Genomic DNA, 23,200 nt, shown 5'->3' on the forward strand with positions numbered 1-23,200 from the left:
GGACCTGTGAGTGACGACACAGCGTGATCTCTCGAGAACACGGCTGTGTCTGCACTGCCAGAAGCTGGGCGTTCTGAAGAGAAGTGGATGATACTTCTCGTCAGAACGCCCAGCTAGTAAAAGAAGTAAAAACGCCCCGATGTACGCACATAATACACGCCCAGTTGTACTTTTACTTTTCAACACGCCCAGTTGTACTTTTGCAAGCCTCATTTGCATAAATACAAAAATGGTCATAACTTGGCCAAAAATGCTCGTTTTTTAAAAATAAAAACGTTACTGTAATCTACATTGCAGCGCCTATCTGCTGCAATAGCAGATAGGGGTTGCAAAATCTGGTGACAGAGCCTCTTTAATGCTCCTATCCTCATTAAGAAATTCCTCTCACGGTCTGGACCGCAGATCTTTGACTTCCTGCCGGCGTCTCCCTCCCCAGAGACGCCAGCACACGTGGCCGTACTGCCCTGCAGGTGTGTGCGCACGCACGTTCTCGGCCTTAAAGGGTCAGCGCATGCACATCTAAAAAGTTCCCTAACCAATCCCCAGATCACCCTGGACTATAAAAAGGGCTCTGCCCTTCCACTCCTTGCCTGAGCATTGTTGTCTACACATGTTCGTATAGCAAACGGTCCCTTATTTGTATCCTGTTCCCAGTGTTCCCGTATCCTGTAACTGTGTTTGTTCTTGAGCTGAAGTCTAGTGTTGGAGTCGTGTTGTGTCATCAGCTACAATCAGTGTTATCTGCCACATCCAGTGTCATCTGCCATGTCCTGTGCCATTTGCCACGCCAAGCATCATCTGCCACGCCAAGCATAATCTCTTCCACTAATCATCTGTGCTAAAGCGTCTACTACACCTCGTGTCCATCTGAACTCTTACAGGTACCCACGGATCCACCCCTATGTGCTCACTGCAATTTTTTTAATAACTTTAAATAAAGTGGAAAATATTTCCTTTTAAACCCAGCGCTGGATCGAGATATTTTTTCGTTCTAGGTACATTTGTGCTAAGACATCTGCATATACTGTTTAGCCAGTTGCCACTCCGCTACGGCGGATCGGCCGAGTGGGTCCATATACCCCAGGATCGTGACAGATGTAAATAGATTTACTTACCCATCCAAACTTCGCCAAACTGCCCTGCACCTAGTTTTTTCACCAGCTGAAGTGAACTGCGTGCAATTTCCCATTCATCACCCCACCAGGGCTTTTGTGGCCTTTGAGTCTGACATGGTTCCTTCAGTAAGGTGCACAATCCATCCGAGGTACCTAGTTGAAATACCAAATATGAGATATTAAATTACTATGTACAGCACTATACCTATGGAGTTATTTGTGAATTCATTGGCAATTGTGAAAACAGTATTTAAACTGTAATTAGTGCTTTATTTCCCTTTATGGCCATAGATATGAAGAAAAAAAAAGGATTTATGATCCTATGACTCATCAATTCTACAAATTCCTATTAAAAAGTTCCTATTACAACAAAAAATTAAAATTACTCATTAGGCAGATGTGTATTAGATGTAGTGCAGCTGGTAATTTTTTCTAACCGGCATATTGTGGGTGTTTTTCATTCCCTCTACTAGATTTTGTAAATGCAAATGTCCTCTCACCATGCTTGCTGAGTGAGCAGGTTCTTCCCTGTGTTAGGGTATGTTCACACGGCCAAATTTCAGACGTATACGAGGCGTATTATGCCTCGTTTTACGTCTGAAAATACGGCTCCAATACGTCGGCAAAGATCTGCCCATTCATTTGAATGGGTTTGCCGACGTACTGTGCAGACGACCTGTCATTTACGCGTCGTCGTTTGACAGCTGTCAAACAACGACGCGTAAAAATACAGCCTCGTCAAAAGAAGTGCAGGACACTTCTTTGGACGTTTTTGGAGCTGTTTTCTCATAGACTCCAATGAAAACAGCTCCATAAACGGACGTAAAAAACGCAGCGAAAACGGCGCGAAAAATGCGAGTTGGTCAAAAAACGTCTGACAAGCAGGGTCTGTTTTCCCTTGAAAACAGCTCTGGATTTTCAGACGTTTTTGTTGACTACGTGTGAACATACCCTTAGAGTTGTGCTATGTACTCTGAGCCAATCAGATATATCCATCTTGCTGCTGTTTCACTGAAACACGTGTGAGAAACTGTATCTGCATGCCCCCTTCTCCCCTCTTCCATATTTTATATCTACTGTATTGCTCTATATTTACAAGGAGCCTACAGGCTGGGAAAGGAGAACTACAGGCAGTTGTACTTTTCGTCTAACAAAATATATAAAGTTTCATGTTTTCACATGCACTACTGATTTATGCAAAAACAAATGTAAACTATAGGTATGCTTTAAATGTAATTGCTTTGTACTGCGTAGCATCCATGTACAGTTGAATTTTGTAACTAAATGCAAAATGCCCTGGATAGTAACTTTAACAGAATTAAAGATATTTTTTTTTACCAGAATAATGTTGCACAAGTTCCTGAAGGTTTTTGAAAGTTATTCGAGGAGAAATATAGAATCCTCCATTATCCAAGTTGCGAATCTTGTAATGTTTCACTACCTCTCCATGATTCTGATCTAGATCTCGTACAGACAATGAGTAAGAGCCTGGAATGGTGCAAGAATCAACAAAAAGAGGGATTCATTCAAAGTGAAAGGATAAAGCTTTTCATAATTTTTTTTATAGAGTACAACGAACATTAAATAACCCATCAAAAACTCAACTCAGAGAAGAATATTCCAATGTACTTTACTTGCCTATTTACAATATAAAACAATACCTTTATTTGTCTCACTCTCTCGGAGAAGGAAAGATCCTTTCTGGTTTCCTGGTGCTAAGAGCTGACGCTCTGCATCTTTCCGACCCAGATCTTTGAAGAACCAACTAAAATGAACAGGTTGGGACATTTTAATAAGAAACACCTTTTTTACACTACAAACAAAACATACTAAAATAAAATGTAACATGTTGCAATTTGACCAGTCCATGTTGATGATCAATGCTTACAACACTTATAAAACTTGTATATGGTGTTTCGTAAAAATGCAATTGAGAAAAAAAAAAATAATAAATAAAAAAAATTATATATATGTATATATATATATATATATATATATACATACACATAAAAATATATATTATTAGTGTATATGTGTACTAATCTTTCTCAATGAATTAGAGTATCATTAAGAAGTTCATTGATTTCAGTAATTCAATTCAAAATGTGAAACTCATATTAAATAGATCCATTACACATAGATTGATCCATTTCCAGCATTTCTTTAGGCCCTAATGACCAATCTATTTTATTCGTTTTTCTATAGTCGCATTCCAAGAGCTATAACTTTTTTATTTTTTCGTCTACATTGCTGTATGAGGACTTGTTTTTTTGCGGGATTAGTTGTACTTTTTAATAGCACCATATTAGGGTACATATAATTTTTTTATTAACTTTTATTAACTTTTTTTGGGGGGATTATAAAAAAAAACCTGAAATTCCACCATTGTTCTATGCGGTTTTAAATTGACGCCGTTCACTGTGCGGCGTAAATAACATGTTACCTTTATTCTATGGGTCGGTACGATTACGGCGATACCACATATGTAGAGGTTTTTTATGTTTTATGAGTTTTGCACAATAAAAACACTTTTGAACTAAAATAATTTGTTTTTGCATCGTTGCTTTCCAAGAGCTGTAACTTTTTTATTTTTCCATCACTGTAGTGATTTTTTGGGCTTGTTTTCTGCGGGACAAGACGTAGTTTTGATTGGTACTGTTTTGGTGTGCATGGGACTTATTGATTCATTTTATTATGACTTTTTTGGGGAGCAATGGAAAAAAATTGCAATTTCGCCATTGTTTTTTGTGTTTTTTTTTACGGTGTTCACCTTGCGGTTTAAATTACATATTAACTTTATTAATGGAGTCATTACGGTCGCGGCGATACCATATATGTGTACTTTTATTTATTTTTTACAATTTTACTAAATAAAAACCACTTATTATGGACAAAAATGGTTTTATTTATTTTTTTACTGTAATTTTTATTAATAATCTTTATTTCACATTTATTATTTATTTCATTAGTCCCACTAGGGGACTTTACTGTGCGATCTTCAGATCGCTGCAATAATGGTTTGGTATACTTCGTATACCAGAGCATTATTGCCTGTCAGTGTAAATCTGACAGGCAATCTGTTAGGACGTGCCTCCGGTGCGTCCTAACAGGCATATGTCCAGGGCAGACCTGGGGGCTTTTATCAAGCCCCCGCCTGCCATGACAACCCATCGGAGACCCGTGATTGCATTTGCGGGCCGCCAATTGGTGACAGAGGTATCTCACTCCTTCTGTAAACAAGTTAAATGTCGCGGTCGCTATTGATGGCGGCATTTAACGAGTTAAACGCCCGCGATCGAAGTAGACTTCGATCGCGGGTGTTGGAGCAGGAGCCCAGCTGTCATCAGACAGCTGAGCCCCGGCTCCAGCCTGCACGGGAGACCCGTGCAGGACTTAGACTAGGCTCACGTGAAAAGGCGTAAGCCTAGCCTAAGGCCCCTTAGTGACGAACGTGAAAAGGCGTATTGTTGGTCACTAAGGGATTAATGTTGATGATTATGGCTAACAGTTATTGAAAACCCAAAATTTAGTCTCTCAGAAAATTTGAATATTAGGTAACATTTCAAGATTGTAGACTCATGGTGTTACACTCTAATCAACTAATCAACACAAAACACTTGCAAAGGTTTCCTAAGTCTTTAAATGGTCCAACAGGCTGGTTCAGTAGGCTACACAATCATGGGGAAGACTGCTGACTTGACAGTTGTCCAGAAGACAGTCATTGTGTAATGACGGGGAAGGGAGACAGACAGGTGAGCCCTAATCTACCCGCCACTCAGTCCCTGCCTACTTGCAACGGCCCGTCCTAGGCGACGGCATACAACTGGGCGATGGTCCCGACGCTCAATAAGGGCACGACAGACAAACAGACAAGGGTACACAGAAGCTAGGGGAAATGGGGCAGTTGCCCATGGCAACACCGTGAGCAACAAGAGTAGTGAACGAGCCGAATCAAACCAGGAGTGTACGAGGTACCAAACGCAGAGCAGGAGAGTAGTGAACGAGCCGAGTCAACCAGGAGTGTACGAGGTACCACACGCAGAGCAGGAGAGTAGTCAGTAAGCCAGGGTCAATATGAAGCAGGGACAAATAGTTCAAGCAGCAGCAGAGCCAGGAAACAGGAAAGAATCACAGGCAAAGGAGGAGCAGGAAATGCAGGTATAAATAGACAGAGGGCGGGAGCCAGCTCCGTCTGATCCGGCTGTGATAGGCTCTCCCACTCCTAAGCCTGCCAGCCTGAGTGGTAGAAGATGGAGTCACTCTCTCAGACTTAGGAGCAGGTGCAGACAAATTACCCACGGGCGTCGACACAGAAGCTTTACAGTACCCCCCCTTTTATGAGGGGCCCCATGACCATTTCTAGGTGGCCCTGGCTTATTGGGGAACCGTAGATGGAACCTCCTGAGCAATACCCCACCGTGAACATCCCGGGCGGGTACCCAAGTCCTCTCCTCAGGCCCGTATCCTCTCCAATGGACCAGGTACTGGAGGGAGCCTTGGACCATCCATCTGTCCACAATCTTGGCCACCTCGAATTCTACCCCTTCATGGGTGAGAACAGGGACCAGAGGTTTCCTCGAGGGAGCCAAGGACGGGGAGCAGCGTTTAAGGAGGGAGGCATGAATCACGTCGTGTATTCGAAAAGACGGCGGTAACTCCAGTCGGAAGGAGACAGGGTTAAGGACTTCAATGACCTTGTACGGCCCTATATACCGGGGAGCAAATTTTTTTGACGGGACCTTAAGGCGCAAATTTTTTGAAGATAGACACACCAGATCCCCGACCACAAACAAGGGGTTAGCAGAACGTCTTCTATCTGCCTGAGTTTTTTGTATGCTCTGGGACGCCTCTAGGTTCTTCTGAACCTGGGCCCAGACTGTGCACAATTCCCGATGAACGACATCTACCTCGGGATTGTTGGAACCACCAGGTGAAACGGAGGAGAACCGTGGATTAAACCCAAAATTGCAGAAAAAGGGGGAGACCCCTGACGAGTTACTGACCCGGTTATTAAGGGAAAATTCGGCGAGGGAAATGAAGGAGACCTAATCATATTGACAGTCAGAGATAAAACACCTTAAATATTGTTCTAGAGACTGATTAGTACTCTCCGTTTGGCCATTAGTTTCAGGATGGAAGGCTGAGGAGAAGGACAGATCAATCTTCAACTTTTTGCAGAAGGCTCTCCAAAACAATGAAACAAATTGTACCCCTCTGTCAGAAACAATATTGACAGGAACTCCATGGAGACGCAGGATGTGTTTGACAAACAAGGTAGCTAACGTCTTAGCATTGGGTAGTTTCTTGAGGGGCACAAAATGGCACATCTTACAGAAGCGGTCTACTACAACCCACACCACCGACTTGCCTTGAGATGGAGGCAAATCGGTGATAAAATCAATGGAGATATGGGTCCAAGGTCTCTGAGGAATGGGCAAAGAACATAGTAAGCCTGCTGGTCGGGACCTGGGAGTCTTGGGCCTAGCACAAATTTCACAAGCGGCGACGTAGGCCTTAACGTCTCTAAGCAACCCAGGCCACCAATAGTTTCTCGCAATGAGATGCTTGGTACCCAGGATGCCTGGATGGCCAGATAGTGCAGAGTCATGATTTTCCCTAAGTATCCTTAGCCGGAATTGCATGGGAACAAACAGCTTGTTCTCAGGAAGGTTCCCGGGAGCTGAACCTTGATCAGCCGCAATTTTGGAGACTAAGTCAGAATCAACAGAGGAAATGATTATACCTGGGGGCAAAACACAAGCAGGATCTTCCTCCGAAGGAGGGCTGGCCATGAAGCTATGCGACAGTGCATCAGCCTTAATATTTTTAGACCCAGCCCTATAGGTGACCAAAAAGTTGAATCTAGTAAAAAATAACGCCCATCGAGCTTGTCTTGGGTTTAGCCTCCGGGCAGATTCTAGGAAAACCAGATTCTTGTGGTTGGTAAGGACCGTTACCTGGTGCCTAGCCCCCCCCCCCCCAGGAAGTGGTCGACAATCTTCAAATGCCCATTTAATGGCTAAGAGTTCGCGGTTGCCAATATCATAGTTACTCTCAGTGGGCGAGAACATCCTGGAGAAGTAGGCACAGGGACGGAGATGGGTGAGGGACCTGGGACAAAACAGCACCCACTCCCACTTCGGAGGCGTCAACCTCCACGATGAATGGCTCCATTTGGTTAGGCTGAATCAGCACTGGGGTCGAGATAAAGCACTTCTTAAGGACCTCAAAAGCCTGGACCGCCTCTGGAGGCCAGTGGCGGATATCAGCACCTTTGCGAGTAAGATCCGTAAGAGGCTTAGCGATGACCGAGAAGTTCGCAATAAATCTCCTGTAATAATTAGCAAACCCCAGGAAGCACTGTAACGCCTTCAGGGAGGCAGGTTGGACCCATTCAGCCACAGCCTGAACCTTGGCAGGGTCCATGCGGAATTCATGAGGAGTGAGGATTTGACCCAAAAATGGTATCTCCTGCACCCCAAACACACATTTTTCGGTTTTAACAAACAGTTTGTTTTCCCGAAGGGCCTGGAGCACCTTCCTGACATGCTCAATGTGGGAGAACCAGTCCTTGGAAAACACAAGTATGTCATCAAGGTACACTACAAGAAATACCCCCAGGTAGTCTCTTAAAATCTCATTTATAAAATACTGGAAGACCGCGGGAGCATTACACAACCCAAAGGGCATGACAAGGTATTCTAAATGACCTTCGGGCGTGTTAAACGCAGTCTTCCACTCATCCCCCTCTTTGATGCGGATAAGGTTATAAGCCCCCGTAAATCAAACTTAGAGAACCATTGGGCCCCCTGAACCTGATTGAAGAGATCAGGAATCAAAGGAAGGGGATACTGGTTCCTTACAGTGACCTTATTCAAGTTTCGGTAGTCAATGCACGGCCTAAGACCACCATCCTTCTTCCCTACGAAGAAGAAGCCATCACCTACCGGAGAAGTAGAGGGGCGAATGTAACCCTTGGCCAGGAATTCCTGGATATACTCTCTCATGGCCTCACGTTCGGGACAAGAGAGATTAAATATCCTACCCTTAGGGAGCTTAGCTCCTGGTACCAAATCGATTGCGCAATCGTATTCCCTATGAGGAGGTAATACTTCGGAGGCCTGTTTAGAAAAAACATCTGCGAAGTCCTGAATAAACTCAGGTAGAGTGTTCACCTCCTCAGGGAGAGAAATTAAATTAACAGAAAAACATGACGTCATGCATTCATTACCCCATTTGGTAAGATCCCCAGTATTCCAGTTAAACGTGCGATTATGCATCTGCAACCAGGGAAGGCCTAATACCAAATCGGACGATAATCCCTGCATCACCAGTACAGAGCACTACTCCAAATGCATGGAGCCAACAAGGAGTTCAAAAACAGGGGTATGCTGCGTAAAATAACCATTAGCAAGAGGAGTGGAGTCGATACCCACTACCGGGACATGTTTAGGCAAGTCAATCAATGGCATAGCTAGAGACATAGCAAATTCCACAGACATAATATTAGCAGAAGACCCTGAATCCACGAAGGCACTGCCGGTAGCAGACCTACCACCAAAATAGACCTGAAAGGGAAGCAAGAAAGCAAGATTTTATTAGGTTTCATATTTACGGGAAATACCTGTGCGCCCAAGTGACCTCCCCGATGATCACTTAGGCGCGGAAGCTTTTCGGCTGCTTATTCTTACGCCTAGGACAGTTGTTCACTTGATGCTTGTCATCCCCACAGTAGAAGCAGAGACCATTCTTCCTGCAGAACTCTCTACGTTGTTGGGGAGACACGGAGGCCCCGAGTTGTATAGGTTCATCCGAGTTTTCCGTGGAAGAACGAAGCAACGGAACCTCAGGAGCCATCATGAGGGGGGTCAGAAGAGAAGGCACCAAAACGTTCAAGTCGTCGTTCCCTGAGATGTCGGTCAAGACGTACCGCTAAAGCCATAACCTGATCTAGGGAGTCAGAAGAGGGATAGCTAACTAACAGGTCTTTCAGGGCGTTCGACAGACCCAATCTAAACTGGCACCTCAAGGCAGGGTCATTCCATCGAGAAGCTATACACCACTTCCTAAAATCAGAACAGTACTCCTCAACGGGTCTCTTACCCTGATGTAAGGTCACCAGCTGACTTTCGGCAAAGGCAGTCTTGTCAGTCTCGTCATATATGAGCCCGAGAGCAGAAAAAAAAGATCAACAGAGGAAAGTTCAGGGGCGTCAGGAGCCAAGGAAAAGGCCCATTCTTGGGGCCCGTCCTGGAGCCGGGACATAATTATACCCACTCGCTGACTCTCAGAACCTGAGGAGTAGGGGTTTAAACGGAAATAGAGCCTACAACTCTCCCGAAAGGAGAAAAAGGTCTTCCGGTCCCCTGAGAACCGGTCAGGCAACTTGAGGTGGGGTTCAAGAGGTGAGGTGGAGGGCACTACCAGGGTAGCATCATTCAGGTTGCCCCTCTGAGCCAGGGCTTGGACCTGTAGGGAGAGGCCCTGCATTTGCTGAGCCAGGGTCTCAAGGGGGTCCATAGTTGTGTCAGGGACCAGGGTAGAAAAGGTATATGGGCCTGTGATTATGTAATGATGGGGAAGGGAGACAGACAGGTGAGCCCTAATCTACCCGCCACTCAGTCCCTGCCTACTTGCAACGGCCCGTCCTAGGCGACGGCGTACAACTGGGCGACGGTCCCTACACTCAATAAGTGCACGACAGACAAACAGACAAGGGTACACAGAAGCTAAGGGAAATGGGGCAGTTGCCCACGGCAACACCGTGAGCAACAAGAGTAGTGAACGAGCCGAGTCAAACCAGGAGTGTACGAGGTACCAAATGCAGAGCAGGAGAGTAGTGAACGAGCCGAGTTAACCAGGAGTGTACGAGGTACCACACGCAGAGCAGGAGAGTAGTCAGTAAGCCAGGGTCAATATGAAGCAGGGACAAATAGTTCAAGCAGCAGCAGCAGAGCCAGGAAACAGGAAAGAATCACAGGCAAAGGAGGAGCAGGAAATGTAGGTATAAATAGACAGAGGGCGGGAGCTAGCTCCGTCTGGCCAGGCTGTGATAGGCTCTCCCACTCCTAAGCCTGCCAGCCTGAGTGGTAGAAGATGGAGTCACTTTCTCAGACTTAGGAGCAGGTGCAGAAAAAATTACCCACGGGCGTCGACACAGAAGCTGTGTCTGGCAGATCCTTTACACATTGACACCCTCTACGAGGAGGGTATGCCACAAACGGACATTGCTAAAGAACCTGGCTGTTCACAGAGTGCTTTATCCAAGCATATTAATGGAAAGTTGAGAGAGATGAAAAAGTGTGGTAGAAAAAGTTGCACAAGCAACAGGGATAACCGCAGCCTTGATAGGATTGTCAAGAATCATTCCTTGACATTACCTGGTGTCCATAGCTAATCCGGCGGCGTACTCGCGGGAGGGCTCCCCATTTGAAATTTTATGCACAGGCACGAGCACGGTGCGCCATTCACTGTCTAAACTCTACGCTCTTCTGATCTCGCCCTCCAATCTGCCCTCCCCATCTTACCTGCTCAGTTGAGAAAGGGATTTGGGTCTATCATTCACTCCCGAACAACGGGAGCGTTTGTTTACCATGACACATAAGTCCTCAATGGCCAGTAGATATCAGGAGGCAGGGTTCAAGATTCTGTCTCGTTGGTATAGGGTGCCTTCCAGATTGCATGCAATGATTCCAGCGGTTTTGCCTCTGTGCTGGAGATGTGGCGACCATGTGGGTACGATCTTGCATATTTTTTGGGACTGCCCCCTCCTGGCTGATTTCTGGTCCGAGGTGTGGCGCATTTCCTCGAAATTCACGGATTTCCCCCTCCCGAGGTCACCAGACCTTTTCCTGCTCCATCTGTGTGAGATGCCGTTGTCCATGTATAGGCGCTAAGTTGGCATGTGGTGTGACAAGATCCAGGAGATTATGAGAATGGAGGACCTCACGGCTTCAATGAAAGGGTCCCATGCAGCCTTCCTCAGAACTTGGCGTGAATGGATCCGTTTTCAATCCTCTGTGGAATACAAGGCCATCATGGCCTCTTGACCTCTTCTATAGGCCCAATTATGTCAGGTGCGTTCCTCTCCCTCTCTCTCTCCCCTTCTGTCCCCGCTTTTTCTTTCTTCCTTTTACTGTATCTCTGCTCGACTACGGAGTATTTTGCATCGCTGCGGGTTCAGGGTGCATATCTGCCTTTCTTCAAATAATATTCTGAGCGGTATACTGCCTTTCATTGTAATGTTATGCACTTTTGTTATGCAAGTTACTGGCCTGAGGCCGATGTCAATACCGACTTAGTGTGTACTGAGTATATTGTCTGTTTTTCTTTATGCTTTAAAAACAAAATAAAAGAATTTACAAAAAAAAAAAGAATCATTCCTTGAGACAACATCAGAAGAGTCTTACCTGGGCTAAGGAGAAAAAGGACTGGTCTGTTGCTCAGTGGTCCAAAGTCCTGTTTTCAAATTAAAGTAAATTTTGCATTTCATTTGAAAATCAGGGTCCCAGAGTCTGGAGGAAGAGTGGAGAGGCACTCAATCAAGTTGCTTGCGGTCCAGTGTGAAGTATCCACAGTCAGTGATGGTTTGGGGTCATTTGCTGGTGTTGGTCCACTGTGTTATATCAAGTCCAGAGTCAACTCAGCCATCTACCAGGAAATTTTAGAGCAATTCATGCTTTCCTCTGCTGACAAGCTTTATGGAGATGCTGATTTCATTTTCCAGCAGGACTTGGCACCTGCCCACACTGCCAAAAGTACCAATATCTGGTTTAATAACCACAGTATCACTGTGCTTGATTGGCTAGCAAACTCGCCTGACCTAAACCCCATAGAGAATCTATGAGGTATTGTCAAGAGGAAGATGAGAGACACCAGACCCAACAATGCAGATGAGCTGAAGGCGGCTATCAAATCAACCTGGGCTTCCATAACACCTCAGCAGTGCCACAGGCTGATCGCCTCCATGCCACACCACATTCATGCAAAAGGATCCCCGACCAAGTATTGAGTACATATACTGTACATACTCTTCAGTAGGCCAATATTTCGGTATTAAAAATCATTTTTGAAATTGGGATTATTTCATATTCTACTTTTCTGAGAGACTAAATTTATTTTAGGTTTTCTGTATCTGTTATCTGTTAGCCATAATCATCAACATTAAAATAAAAAAATTGCTGTGGAATTAGATCACTTTGTGTGTAATGAATCTATATAATATATGAGTTTCACTTTTTGAATTGAATTACTGAAATAAATTTACTTTTTGATGATATTCTAATTCATTGAGAATGACTAGTATATATATATATATATATATATATATATATATATATATATATATATATATATATATCTCAAATAGTTCTCTTTATCAATTAACAAAGTACAAAGTGAATTAACAGGAGAGAAAAATCAAATCAATATTTGGTGTGACTACCCTTTGTCTTCAAAACAGCATCAATTCTTCTAGGTACACTTGCACATAGTTTTTGTAGGAACTCGGCAGGAAGGTTGTTCCAAGCATCTTGGAGAATTAACCAAAGACCTTCTGGGGATTTAAGCTTCGGCCTAGGTAAGTACAAGTTTTTTTTAGTTGTTTAAGGGGCACTATCTACAAGGGGGTGTGTGTGGCCCTATCTATAAGGGGGGTGGCACTATGTACAAGGAGGACTGTGGCACAATCTAAAAGGGGGCAGAGTGGCACTATCTACAGGGGGCTGAGTGGCACTATCTACATGGGGTGTGGCAATATCTACAGGAGTTGCCACTGTGTGGGTGCACATACGGAGGCATTCCTTTCTAGGGAGTACAGAGGGGCACTATTACTGTGTGGGGTACTAAGGGGAGCACTATTCCTGTGCGGGGCCTTAAGGGTGATACTATTATAGTGTGTGGCACCAATAGGGGGCATTATATTCATCTGGGCCACTAAAAATGGTGAGTTTTTGTAGAGAGTGGAGAATAGGTGAGGAGGTGCTAGAAAAGTGAGGAGACAAAGATGTTTGAGGTGATTTATGGCCGGGAAAATTCATCATGACATTCTGGACCGAATGAAAAAGGAAAGGGAAAGTGAACGTCTCCAATCTGAGAAGATGTCACCGGCGAGTCACTTGATTTCACTGTACTGTATTAAAGGGGTTTTCCCATCTTAGACATTTATGGCACGTCCACAGGAAATCACAAAAATGTCTGATAGATTCTGTTGCCAATTCTCGATATAGGTGCGGGTCCGAGAGTATGAATGAATACTTACCGTTCAGATGCAACTCCAGTTAAAGATGTTACAAAATTATATGGCACAAGTCCTTCTTCTCCTGTGCGCAAGGACTTCGCATTCCACCACTCTCCAGTTCTGTAAGGGAAAAAAATTACAAAATCTGAATTAAAGTGGCCAAACACATTTGACCAAAAAACTGAGGAGGAGGGTTTAAATAAGCAGTACACATGGAGTGGGATCCAGTGCAGTTAGCGCCAGGAAGAAGCAAAGTTCCCGCCCACTCTCAATTGTTAATAACATCGAGTTGGGGGTTAGTTGTAGCAGCATGTGTAAGGGAAATGGGGAAATGGGTGTCCTTGGAGGCAGTAAATTTGGATATAGGAGCACGAGGAAGGGTGGGCACTATATTTGGAGTATAAAGAAAATGTGGACTCCGTTTGGGCAAAAATTACTAGGAATATATTGAATTAAAACTGATTTTGGTGCCCTTGGGTCCATGATAGAGGCAAACGGTAATGGTTCCGTAACAGTTACAGATTAGTCCATGATGAGAGATGCTGCCTTGCCAAAGAAGAGCAACGAAGCTAATTAGGGGCATGGAGAATCTAAGTTATGAGGAAAGATTAAAATAATTAAACCTATTTAGCCTTGAAAAAAGACGACTAAGGGGGGACATGATTAATTTATATAAGTATATTAATGGCACATACAAAAAATATGGTGAAATCCTGTTCCATGTAAAACCCCCTCAAAAAACAAGGGGGCACTCCCTCCGTCTGGAGAAAAAAAGGTTCAACCTGCAGAGGCGACAAGCCTTCTTTACTGTAAGAACTGTGAATCTATGGAATAGCCTACCGCAGGAGCTGGTCACAGCAGGGACAGTAGATGGCTTTAAAAAAGGGTTAGATAATTTCCTAGAACAAATAAGTATTAGCTCCTATGTGTAGAAATTTTTCCCTTCCTTTTTCCCGTCCCTTGGTTGAACTTGATGGACATGTGTCTTTTTTTAGCCATACTAACTATGTAACTATGTAACTATGATGTACATCTTTACCCCATAGTATAACTCGGGCTAAAAATGTGCATTCAGTGTATGTTACATATCTGAGTTATATATTTTTGGTTATTTATTGATGTTATGATGTAAATGAGCATTTTGTCAATAAGTGAATTTGAAAATAAAGGTGGATGCTATGCAGGGGCGTAACTAGGAAAGACTGGGCCCCATAGCAAACTTTTGACTGGGGCCCCCCCTCCCCTGGGTGTCACACAACCCCCCCCTTGTAGATAGTGCCTTTTTTACAGCCCCCCCCTCTGTAGATAACGCTATACAGCCCCCCCTCTGTAGATAGCGCCATACATCCCCTTGTAGAGAACGCCATACAGCCCCCTGTAGATAACGCCATACAGCCCCCCTGCAGAGAACGCCATACAGCCCCCCCTGTAGAGAACACCATACAGCCCCCCCTGTAGGGAACGCCATACAGCCCCCCCTGTAGAGAACGCCATACAGCTCCCCCCCCTGTAGGGAACGCCATACAGCTCCCCCCCTGTAGGGAACGCCATACAGCCACCCCCCCTGTAGGGAACGCCACACAGCCACCCCCCCTGTAGGGAACGCCATACAGCCACCCCCCCCCCTGTAGGGAACGCCATACAGCCACCCCCCCCTGTAGGGAACGCCATACAGCCCCCCCTGTAGAGAACACCATACAGCCCCCCCTGTAGGGAATGCCACACAGCCCCCCCCTGTAGAGAACGCCATACAGCTCCCCCCCTGTAGGGAACGCCATACAGCTCCCCCCTGTAGGGAACGCCATACAGCCACCCCCCTGTAGGGAACGCCATACAGCCACCCCCCCTGTAGGGAACGCCATACAGCCACCCCCCCCCCCTGTAGGGAACGCCATACAGCCACCCCCCCTGTAGGGAACGCCATACAGCGTCCCCCCTCCCAAAAAAATGCGACCTACAGTGTGTCCTACAAAATACATGTATCCCCTCTCCACAGGATCTCCACAGGATAGGGGATACATGAGTGATCGCTGGCAGCGATAGGGAGAACGGGGGACTAAAAAGTCCCCCTGAACTTCTCCATGACAAACCTCTGACTTCCGGCGTCTGCGCAGGTCAATAAAAATGAAAGGAGCGCTGGTCATGCATGCGCACAAGCGCGACCGGCGCTCCATTCATTTCTACGGAGCTGCCGACACAGACCCCGGAAGTCCGAGGTTTGTGATGGAGAACTTCAGGGGACTTTCAGTCCCCCGTTCTCCCTATCAATGCCAGCGATCACACATGTATCCCCTGTCCTGTGGAGATCCTGTGGAGAGGGGATACATGTCTTTTGCTCTATTTTGAGCCTTCAGGACCAGACACCGTTTAGCCTTTTTTAGCACGTGTTCGTTAAATGGCTATAACTTTTTTATTTGTTGGGCTAACGACGTGATTTTTGCGACGTTTTTTTCCGTAGACAATGCAGGTTTCTTTTTTTATCGTTTTTATACGCACCTTTTTTGCTATTTTAGAATTTTTATTCATAAAGTTTGAAAATAATAGTAAAAAAATAAGCTTTTTTACATTTCAGCTATTTTTTTTTTGGTAATAACATAGTTTTACCCTAAAATAGACCTTTTATTTGTGATCATCATTGTCTACCGTAAATTTTTATATATTACATGTCTATATTAGGGTAATTGGGTCAGCGCTAGCGTTACAACAATGATTGGCGGGGGGGGGGAACGTTTTTTTTTGAGGTGGGTATTTTATGTGTATTTATTATTTACATTTTTTTTGCACTTTATTTTTTTTTTAGTACTATGGTCTGTCCCCCAAAGGTCAAAGAAGACCTTTGGGGAACTTTATATATTTTTTTTCTTTCTTTTACACCATGTTTTTCCACTGTAACTGGAGCTGCACAGCAGCCCCAGTTACAGGGGAAATCAGCCCTCTCATAGTGACGATTGTCACTAATAGGGCTGTGCCGGGTCTAGTAAGACCGACCCAGCAGCAGTCTGTCACTAACGGCACCCGGCGATCATGTGACCAGTCACATGATCACCGGGAGGAATAGAGACAGCGCCGCTGCTGCTGTCTCTATTCCTGTACACAGCGCGCATTCAGCGCTGTGTACAAGTGATCAGAGAAGACAGAAGCAGCGAAAGCTGCTTCTATCCTCTCCTCAGGGTCCCCGGCAGTCACTGACTGCCGGGGACCCGACATTCAGCTGCCTGATCACGCGGGCAGCAAGTTAAAACCCGAGCCGTAGAAAGTTTATGGCTCGGGTTTTAAGGATCCTGACCGCTGGCCGTAAAAATACAGCCAGCGGTTGGGAACCAGTTAATGGCAGAGCGGGGAGATACCTCCCTGCTCTGCCGTAGTGTTCAGTGGCGTCCCGCTGTAGCAGCCATAGCGGCTGCTAGCGGAGCCTCCGGCCATGGTGGGGGCCCGTGCCGGCGGGCGACACGGGCCCCCTCATGCCGCGGGCCCCGTAGCAGCCGCTACTGCTGCTACGGCGGTAGTTACGCCACTGATGCTATGACCTTTCATCCCACCTAAGTCTGACTGATAATGGTGATAATGGTTGTAAAAGTTGGTGGGCCACAGTAGACTAAGAGTCTTCTATGCTTTAAGGTAATCCAATAATATACCTGATATAGATCAACTTTGTTGTTTTATTCATGCAAATTCTGTGTGAATTTACTGCCACTAGGTGTCTTCCTTCCTGTAATCTGCTGTCCATCCCCTGTTGTAAAGAAAAGTCTGTCCCTGGTTACAGAGATTTACGGACTGCAGAAGGTGGGGGGGGGGGGTGTTACTTCACTGCCTGCCTATAGATTTCCATTGAGAGCCATGGCGAGGGGTGGTGGAGCAGGAGGAGGGATCAGAGAGAGAGAGTGAGTCTGCAACGGACAGGCTGCACATAAATCTTTAGAGAGGGGAGGGGTAGGAGCAATCAGGAGCAAGAAAGACACAGGCTGCTGGTAAGATTTATATGTCACCCCACTGCCAGATTCTCTCTACACTACTCAGTACTGCTGTATAATCTCCTCCGTGCTGCTTCATCTTCTATATATGTGATAGAGATAGGAGAGCAGGATTTTCCTCTTCTATGTGTGGTGTGTAGAAGACATGATAGCCATTAGGCTCCACCCACCAACTCAGGGAAAACTGAGAATTATATATAGTCTGCAGAGGGGAAAAAACGCAAAAAAACCCAGAATACAAGTCATATAATGGCCAGAAATAATGTTATTCCTCATGTACGCACATATGACAGCTTATCCTGAAAATGCACCTGAAAAGTTATGTATGTCTTAAAGTCACGTAAGTAAGCAATCTAGCATAAATTGGTCAACCATGTACAGAGTTTACACTTACGATTCCAGGATGTGTAGCTTCTCTCCAGCCTGAAAGCCAAGATCACCATCATGCACAGGCACATAATCATACAAGGCCACTGCTTGTTTATCTGGGCAATAAGGAAATCAATCTTTAAATATTGCAATGAGAAATCCAACATTTCTAACTCAAACGTTAAAATTAGTTTTCGTGTTTTCATTCATTTCATTTCATTCATTGCAAATGCAAAATACTACAATCACTCTGTGTGTAGTCAACTATGAATGTAGTAAATAAAGTGAGGAATGTTTTCTCACTGAAAAATTATTGTTTCTTTTTTTCTTTTTAATTTGGCAAGCACACACACTAAGGGGGGGGGGATTTATTAAGATTGGCATTTCATATGTCAGTCCTATTATAAAGAGCGCTGGAGTAAAATGTGGCTGATATATTAAGAGGCGCACAACTTTTAATAAATAAGGCGCATTCCTGACAGTCCGTGCTCCTGAATGGGTGGCCCCTGCCCCTCCTGCAAAGCCTTACCCACTTTTTTGAAAAGTGGCGTAGGGGGCGTGAAAAAGCAAAGTCATAAAATTTGTGTGAAAAAATAAGGTGTAGAGTGCTTAATACATTTCCCCCTAAATGTTTTCTATAGACAGACTGAATGGCCACTTTATTACAGACACCCGACTAGTACCGCATTGGACCTCAGAACCGCGGCATTTCATCGTGGCATAGATTCCACTTGGTGTTAAAATCGGTCTGCAAGAGTATCGGCCCATGCTTCTCTTACTTCCTGCTAAAATGTCCTTCTGCCATAGGGTAAATAGCTGCCATGAAGGGATGAACTTCGTCGGTCACAATACTTATGTAAACCCTACTACACCGCATTCCAAATTATTATGCAAATGTTATTTTTCGCTGATTTTCCTAAATAGTCGATGCAAATGACAGTCAGTATAATCTTCAAGCCATCAACCGTTGGAGTATAATGCAAATTTTATTGAACAAATCTCCTAATGATAACAGATTTTTTTACAATTATTATGCACAACAGAGATCAAAACATTTTAAAGGTTGTAAAGAGAACTAAAATGGTAATTTGTTGAATTTGCAGCATCAGGAGGTCATATTTACAGAAATCAAAAGCTATTACAATAAAAAAAAACTTAACAGGCCAAGTTACATGTTAACATAGGACCCCTTCTTTGATATCACCTTCACAATTCTTGCATCCATTGAATTTGTGAGTATTTGGACAGTTTCTGCTTGAATATCTTTGCAGGATGTAAGAATAACCTCCCAGAGCTTCTGTTTTGATGTGAACTGTCTCCCACCCTCATAGATATTTTGCTTGAGGATGCCCCAAAGGTTCTCAATAGGGTTGAGGTCAGGGGAACATGGGGGCCACACCATGAGTTTCTCTCCTTTTATGCCCATAGCAGCCAATGACACAGAAGTATTATTTGCAGCATGAGATGGTGCATTGTCATGCATGAAGATAATTTTGCTACGGAAGGCACGGTTCTTCTTTTTGTACCACGGAAGAAAGTGGTCAGTCATAAACTCTACGTACTTTGCAGTGGTCATTTTCACACCTTCAGGGACCCTAAAGAGGCCTACCAGCTCTCTCCCCATGATTCCAGCCCAAAACATGACTCCGCCACCTCCTTGCTGACGTCGCAGCCTTGTTGGGACATGGTGGCCATTCACTAACCATCCACTGCTCCATCCATCTGCACCATCCAGGGTTGCACGGCACTCATCAGTAAACAACACATTTTGAAAATTAGTCTTTATGTATTTCTGAGCCCACTGTAAGCGTTTCTCCTTGCGAGCATTGTTTAGGGGTTGCCGAATAATAGCTTTATGTACACTTGCAAACCTCTGCAGGATCCTACACCTTGAGGTTCACGGGACTCCAGAGGCACCAGCGGCTTCAAATACCTGTTTGCTGCTTTGCAATGGCATTTTAGCAGCTGCTCTCCTAATCCTATTAATTTGTCTGGCAGAAACCTTCCTCATTATGCCTTTATCTGAACGAACCCGTCTGTGCTCTGAATCAGCCACAAATCTTTTCACAGTACGATGATCACGCTTACGTTTTCTTGAAATATCCAAAGTTTTCATACCTTGTCCAAGGTATTGCACTATTTCACGCTTTTCGGCAGCAGAGAGATCCTTTTTCTTTCCCATATTGCTTGAAACCTGTGGCCTGCTTAATAATGTGGAACGTCCTTCTTAAGTAGTTTTCCTTTGCTTGGGCACACCTGGCAAACTAATTATCACAGATGTCTGAGATTGATTACAATGATCCAAAGAGCCCTAAGACACAATACCAGCCATGAGTTTAATTGAAAAACTAATAATTAAATGTTTATGACACTTAAATCCAATGTGCATAATAATTTGGAACACGGTGTATTCAAATGTCCGTCCACAGGTATCAGAGTGTAGTGTATGACACAGGTTATCAGGCCCAGACTTCAGGATGCTGCTTTATTCTCCAGCTAGGCAATACACTGACTGACCACACCCAGCACTCTGGGTCAAGTCATATAACATTGTAACAATATGCAGCCAGCAATTTAACACATTAATGCCCCAGATATTACACAGAGGACTCAGGGTCTGCCAAGAAAACATTGCTCACTCCATTGCTCCACCAGCCTGAACTCTTTACACCTGACAAAAATTGTTTATTGATTCATGCTGCTTGCACCTTAATTCTGACCCTCCCTGTCCCCAGAAATTTGGATTCATTGGCAATCTTTTTTCGCTGATCCACTTTTTGCACTCTTTTGCGCACTGGAGTCTTGCCTTTCTGCTTCCCTTAAAGGGAATGTGTTGCCAGCAAAACATGTTTTTGTTTTTTTTTATTAAACATTTAGTGTGTAGGTGATTAAACATTGTTCAAATTTTTTTTATTTTTTTCACGAGTCAGGAAATATTATAAATTAGATTCTAATTTATAATATTTCCCAGTGCTGGACCACATTGCTTTTTGCTGCAAAATTGGGAAAAAAGCACTCGCTCTAGTGAGCTCTGAGAATCCCCCCCTCCTTTATCCTGGCTAGTGCCGGGATAAACGAGGGGTTTGAACGGTCTAACCTCCTACACTGTGTGTCGCCATTTTTTGAGCTAACACACAGTGTAGAAGGTTTACATACAGTAGTAAACACACACAAACACGAACATACATAGAAATCTCTTACCTGCTCCTGCCGCCGCGGCTCCCTTCGGCCCGTCCGCTCCGTCTGCTGCCTCTGGTCCAAGTGCACAAGTCCGGAAGCCGCGACCGGAAGTAGTAATCTTACTGTCCGGCCGCGACTTCCGGTCCACAGGAAAATGGCGCCGGACGGCGCGCATTTCAAATTGGACTGTGTGGGAGCGGCGCATGCGCAGTTCCCACACAGACGGCGTACACAGAAGTGGATGGGACGGGACCCGTTCGCAGTCCCTATGGGACTGTGGCTGCCGTATTCCATGTCTGTATGTGTCGTTAATCGACACATACAGAAATGGACAAAAAAATGGCAGCCCCCATAGGGAAGAAAAAGTGTAAAAATAAGAAAAAGTAAAACACAAACACACAAATAAATATAAACGTTTTTAATAAAGCACTAACATCTTTAACATATTAAAAAAAAAATTGTGATTACACTGTTCCTTTAAACAGCAATGGCACTAGAAATGGTTGTCTGCTGTTATGGACCATCCGCGCTAAGGACCAACGAGTTTGGACACATTAGTTGGAGCACTAGCATTATATTAGCTGTAATTTGCTTGACTGCGCACCAAATGTTCATCAGAATAATTCTTGACATCCTCCTCTGATCCCTTTAGTCAAAGATTTGCCTAAAGAGGCTCTGTCACCACATTATAAGTGCCCTATCTTCTACATAATGTGATCTGCGCTGTAATGTATGGATATTTGAATTGATCCCCCTTCCCTCCAGCCTCAGTCTCTCACGCTGTGAAGCAGCTTCATGCTGATAAGACAGCGTCAGAGGCTATGAGGTAACTTCACCTCAGGAGAATCGCTGGTGTTGTTCTGTTCTGCCACCACATTATAAGTGCCCTATCTTCTACATAATGTGATCGGCGCTGTAATGTAGATCACAGCAGTGTTTTTTATTTAGAAAACTATCATTTTTGACGAAGTTATGACCTATTTTAGCTTTATGCTAATTACTTTCTTAATGGACAACTGGGCGTGTTTTACTTTTTGACCAAGTGGGCATTGTGGAGAGAAGTGTATGACGCTGACCAATCAGCGTGTAATGTCCGTGGCTGTGGGCTGTCAGCTCCAACCGTTCCTTGGCAGCCGCAGCCACGAGTCGGCAAGCACTGGAGCCAGCCTCCTCCTCAGGAGATGCCAGAGCTTGCGTCCACTCACCTCTGCCGGATCCCGTAGGGTGCGCACTCACGCCCGTGTACGCTCTTAAAGGGGCAGCACGCGCATCGTACCGGATGGACGAACTTTGACCCGTGAGTACCCTGGACTATAAGAGGGGTCCAGCCCCCTAGTTCTATGCCTGAGCATTGTTGTGTGTCCCTTAGTCTGTCTATGCAAATGGTCCCCTAGTGTTTCCTGCTCCCAGTGTTCCTGTTCCCGTTCCTGTATCTGTATCCCGATCTAGTGCTGTGCTGGATACCACGCTTGCCTGCTTCTTCACGCCCGATGTCTACCCGCTGCCTAGTTCCTGCCAAGCTACTGTCCGTGCTGCCACAGGTATCCTATATACCATTGACTGTGACCTGCGCCCTGTTGGCCAGCTGCCCTACCCCCAAGGCGGTACGGCCCAGTGGGTCCACAGACCCTTCGTGACACAGCGTCATACACTTCTCTGCATTCATTTACACAGCACATAGTGATCTAGCTAGTTCACTATGTGCAGTCACTTACTCACATATAAACGTTACTGAAGTGTCATGACGGCGAATAGACATCACTACCAGCCAGGACGTGATGTCTATTCAGAATCCTGACACTTCGGTAATGTTTGTGTGAGATTTGAAGCACAGCAAGCGTAAACTGTCATTTAAAACGAGATTACGCTTGCTGTCATTAAAGAGGCTTTGTCACCAGATTATAAGTGCTCTATCTCCTACATAATCTGATCGGCGCTGGAATGTAGATAACAGCAGTGGTTTTTATTTTGAAAAACGATCATTTTTGAGCAAGTTATGAGCAATTTTAGATTTCGTTTCTTAAAGGGAATGTGTTGCCAGCAAAACATGTATTTTTTTTTTTAGTTAAACATTTAGTGTGTAGGTGATTAAACATTGTTCAAATTTTTTTTATTTTTTTCACGAGTCAGGAAATATTATAAATTAGATTCTAATTTATAATATTTCCCAGTGCTGGTCACTAGATGGAGCTATTCCCAAAATTGCAGCATTGCATGTGGTAAAGCAACCACATTGCTTTTTGCTGCAAAATTTGGAAAAAAGCACTCGCTCTAGTGAGCTCTGAGAATCCCCCCTCCTTTATCCTGGCTAGTGCCGGGATAAACGA

General features: G+C 44.7%; 1 protein-coding gene across 1 annotated transcript in view; it reads right to left on the minus strand.

The window, feature by feature from the left end:
• LCK (LCK proto-oncogene, Src family tyrosine kinase) overlaps nucleotides 1-23,200 on the minus strand; it is a 79,758-nt gene that overhangs the window by 46,905 nt on the left and 9,653 nt on the right. Inside the window, exons 3-7 of the mRNA XM_075850484.1 lie at nucleotides 17,719-17,809; nucleotides 13,375-13,473; nucleotides 2,777-2,880; nucleotides 2,454-2,603; nucleotides 1,116-1,268 (exon numbers count right to left, since the gene is read on the minus strand). Coding sequence (XP_075706599.1) covers nucleotides 1,116-1,268; nucleotides 2,454-2,603; nucleotides 2,777-2,880; nucleotides 13,375-13,473; nucleotides 17,719-17,809 — 597 coding nt within the window. The remainder of the gene's footprint in view (nucleotides 1-1,115; nucleotides 1,269-2,453; nucleotides 2,604-2,776; nucleotides 2,881-13,374; nucleotides 13,474-17,718; nucleotides 17,810-23,200) is intronic.

Source organism: Rhinoderma darwinii, chromosome 2, assembly GCF_050947455.1.
Source record: "Rhinoderma darwinii isolate aRhiDar2 chromosome 2, aRhiDar2.hap1, whole genome shotgun sequence".
In the NCBI taxonomy this organism is placed as follows: Eukaryota; Metazoa; Chordata; class Amphibia; order Anura; family Rhinodermatidae; genus Rhinoderma; species Rhinoderma darwinii.